General features: G+C 41.8%; 1 protein-coding gene across 1 annotated transcript; it reads left to right on the top strand.

Moving 5' to 3' along the window:
* The first annotated feature begins 1,470 nt into the window (after positions 1-1,470).
* Positions 1,471-2,716, top strand: LOC103669077 (olfactory receptor 2A2-like). Its single transcript, XM_008697400.2, has one exon. It carries the CDS (start codon positions 1,787-1,789, stop codon positions 2,714-2,716), a length of 930 nt encoding a protein of 309 aa, XP_008695622.1. The 5' UTR covers positions 1,471-1,786.
* Positions 2,717-2,947: the final 231 nt, after the last annotated feature.

Here is a 2,947-nt window from a genome sequence, read left to right as displayed (position 1 = left end):
GACCTGAAGCTAAAACAAGAGTTGGATGCTTAACTGATTGAGTCACCCGGCAGCCCCGCTGCTTAGTAGTTTGAACCTACTTTTAATTTTATTTTTATGTCATTCATTTTTTTAACAGCAAGATGGTAATAATGGTAATGAAAATGAGAATGAAAAGATATCCTAATTCAGACACAAAAATAACCAGGCTAAAAAGTTATTAAACAAATGTTCCCACTGAAAAGTGACGGTTTCGGTGCCTTCAACAGTATTTTTATCCTTTGTGTTCACAGAGTAAATGTGGTTCAGACATTGCTTATTGTATCCTGCCATGCCTCTGTAGAGTTCTGCAATACTCATGTTGCTGTCTCCCACTTTACCTAAGCTAGGCATATTCTTTAATTGTAGCAAAAATCCATGTCACAAACTTAGCGCACATTTACACAGAAGCTTCCCAAAGGCAATCCTACTCATGGAGGTGAAAGAATCTATGATTTTGTCTCTTTAATTTTCCAGTGATCATATTCTAACTGTGAACTTCTCTAAGGAAGGAGAAACCATGTCTTTGTCAAATGAAACTGGCAAATAGAAGATCCTTAGTACCTCCGTTTTTGAATTAAAATGACAACCATCCGTCTAACAAACATGTGCTGAGTGTCTGTTTCATCGAGAACTTTACCTGTTATTTTGAGATCTGAAGATGTTCAGGACATGCTACACACCCACAAGACTTCCTATTTGGTGAAAGAGAATCTCAATCAAATACATGACATTTGGTGTAACTCCCTTTATATCTTTGATTTTATCTTGAGGATTATCCAGATCTTCATAGTGAGGATCTATCTTTTAACTGTTAATATTGACCAAGCCATATTTAATAGGTCCCTGGAGAGCCTCTTCATATGCATCTCCTCTGATGCACAAGAGTAGAAAAGACCCTTTTTACAGGCTGTTTTATCATTAGCCTCTCAGTGGGTCTAGAGAAGATCAAGCAGGCTTCCTTCTTTCTCTTTGTAGAACCTAGTGGTACCTACAATACAATGGTTCAAATGAGAAGGACTATGACCCCATGGCAACAGCCCATCAGGATTATACAATGAGGGTAGTGATGCACACAGTTCGTAACCACACTCATATTTTTGAATGACCCTTATGCATTTTCAGGCCTAATATATACTAGATCGAGAATTTACAATTACCTAAGACTGGTATCCTCTGAAGGGATATACAATAATTCTCAGTATTCAAAAAGTTACTGAATTCATCCTGCACTCAGAAAAGGTACATAAGGGGCGCCTGGGTGGCACAGCAGTTAAGCGTCTGCCTTCGGCTCAGGGCGTGATCCCAGTGTTATGGGATCGAGCCCCACATCAGGCTCCTCCACTATGAGCCTGCTTCTTCTTCTCCCACTCCCCCTGCTTGTGTTCCCTCTCTCGCTGGCTGTCTCTATCTCCGTCGAATAAATAAATAAAATCTTAAAAAAAAAAAAAAAAGAAAAGGTACGTAAATGTAGAGAAAAAGAGAATAAGGCAAATATGAAAGAAATATCAAAATTTGTTGAATCCGTGTAAAGGAATATGGGGTTCTTTGTCATAATTCGTGACACTTTTCTGGGAGTTTAAACTTATTCCTTATGAAAAGTTCAAATCATGAAGCTAACCAATTTTGGGAATAGGGGGATCTGGCAAGTGGGGCCAAATGTACAGCCTTTCTCTGAGCTCATTTTGAGCTAAGTAGCTCCAATTTTCGTCGATTCTCCAGCTCTGCCTTTTCTCACACTTCAGTCCTTGACAAACTGTCTTAAGAAATGGGAAGCAACCAGTCCTGGGTCACAGAATTCGTCTTACTGGGATTCCAGCTCAGCGCAGAGATGGAAGCATTCCTCTTCTGGACCTTCTGCCTGTCCTATATCTTCAGTCTGTTGGCAAATGGCATGATCTTTGGGCTCATCTGTCTGGACCTGAGACTGCACACCCCCATGTACTTCTTCCTCTCACACCTGGCCATCATTGACATGTCCTATGCATCCAATAATGTCCCCAAGATGTTAGCAAACTTAGTGAATCAGAAGAGAACCATCTCCTTTGTTCCATGCATTATGCAGACATTTCTGTATTTGGGTTTTGCTGCTACGGAGTGCCTGATTTTGGTGGCTATGTCCTATGATAGGTTTGTGGCGATCTGCCACCCCCTCCAGTACACTGTCATCATGAACCGGAGAGTGTGCATGGTCCTGGTTGTGACTTCCTGGTCATGTGGATTTATTCTGTCTCTGGTACATGCAGTTCTCCTTCTACGGTTGCCCTTCTGTGGACCCAGGGAAGTGAACCACCTCTTCTGTGAAATTCTATCTGTCCTCAAGCTGGCCTGTGCTGACACCGGGCTCAACCAAATGGTCATCTTTGCAGCCTGTGTGTTTATCTTAGTCGGGCCCGTCTGCTTGGTGCTGGTTTCCTACTTACGCATCCTGTTTGCCATCCTGAGGATCCAGTCCGGGGAGGGCCGCAGGAAGGCCTTCTCCACCTGCTCCTCCCACCTCTGTGTGGTGGGGCTCTTCTTTAGCATAGCTGTGCTGGTTTATATGGTCCCAGACTCCAATCGACGAGAAGAGCTGGAGAAAATACTGTCCCTATTTCACAGTCTCTTTAACCCAATGCTGAACCCCCTCATCTACAGCCTGAGGAATGCTCAGGTGAAGGCTTCTTTGTATAGAATACTGCAGAGAAGACTCATGTGAAGTATAGAGAGAATGTTGTTTGAGTAGGGTTTCCTTTTAAATTATGTGGTTTGCTGAAGCAAAAACACAGAGGAAGTTCCCACTTAGAAGTTAAAATTAAAAATTGTAACTGTCCATCTTTTAGCTTTAAAAATGGGATATATTAAAATATCCCTGAGAAGCATATATTCTAAAACTGAGGGACCACATTAGGGTTTGGGACATCTAAATTGTCAGAATATTTTGTCTTTT

This window comes from Ursus maritimus, unplaced genomic scaffold, assembly GCF_017311325.1.
Source record: "Ursus maritimus isolate PB19 unplaced genomic scaffold, ASM1731132v1 scaffold_3, whole genome shotgun sequence".
NCBI classification, from domain to species: Eukaryota; Metazoa; Chordata; class Mammalia; order Carnivora; family Ursidae; genus Ursus; species Ursus maritimus.
This window is presented reverse-complemented; position numbering and strand designations above follow the sequence as displayed.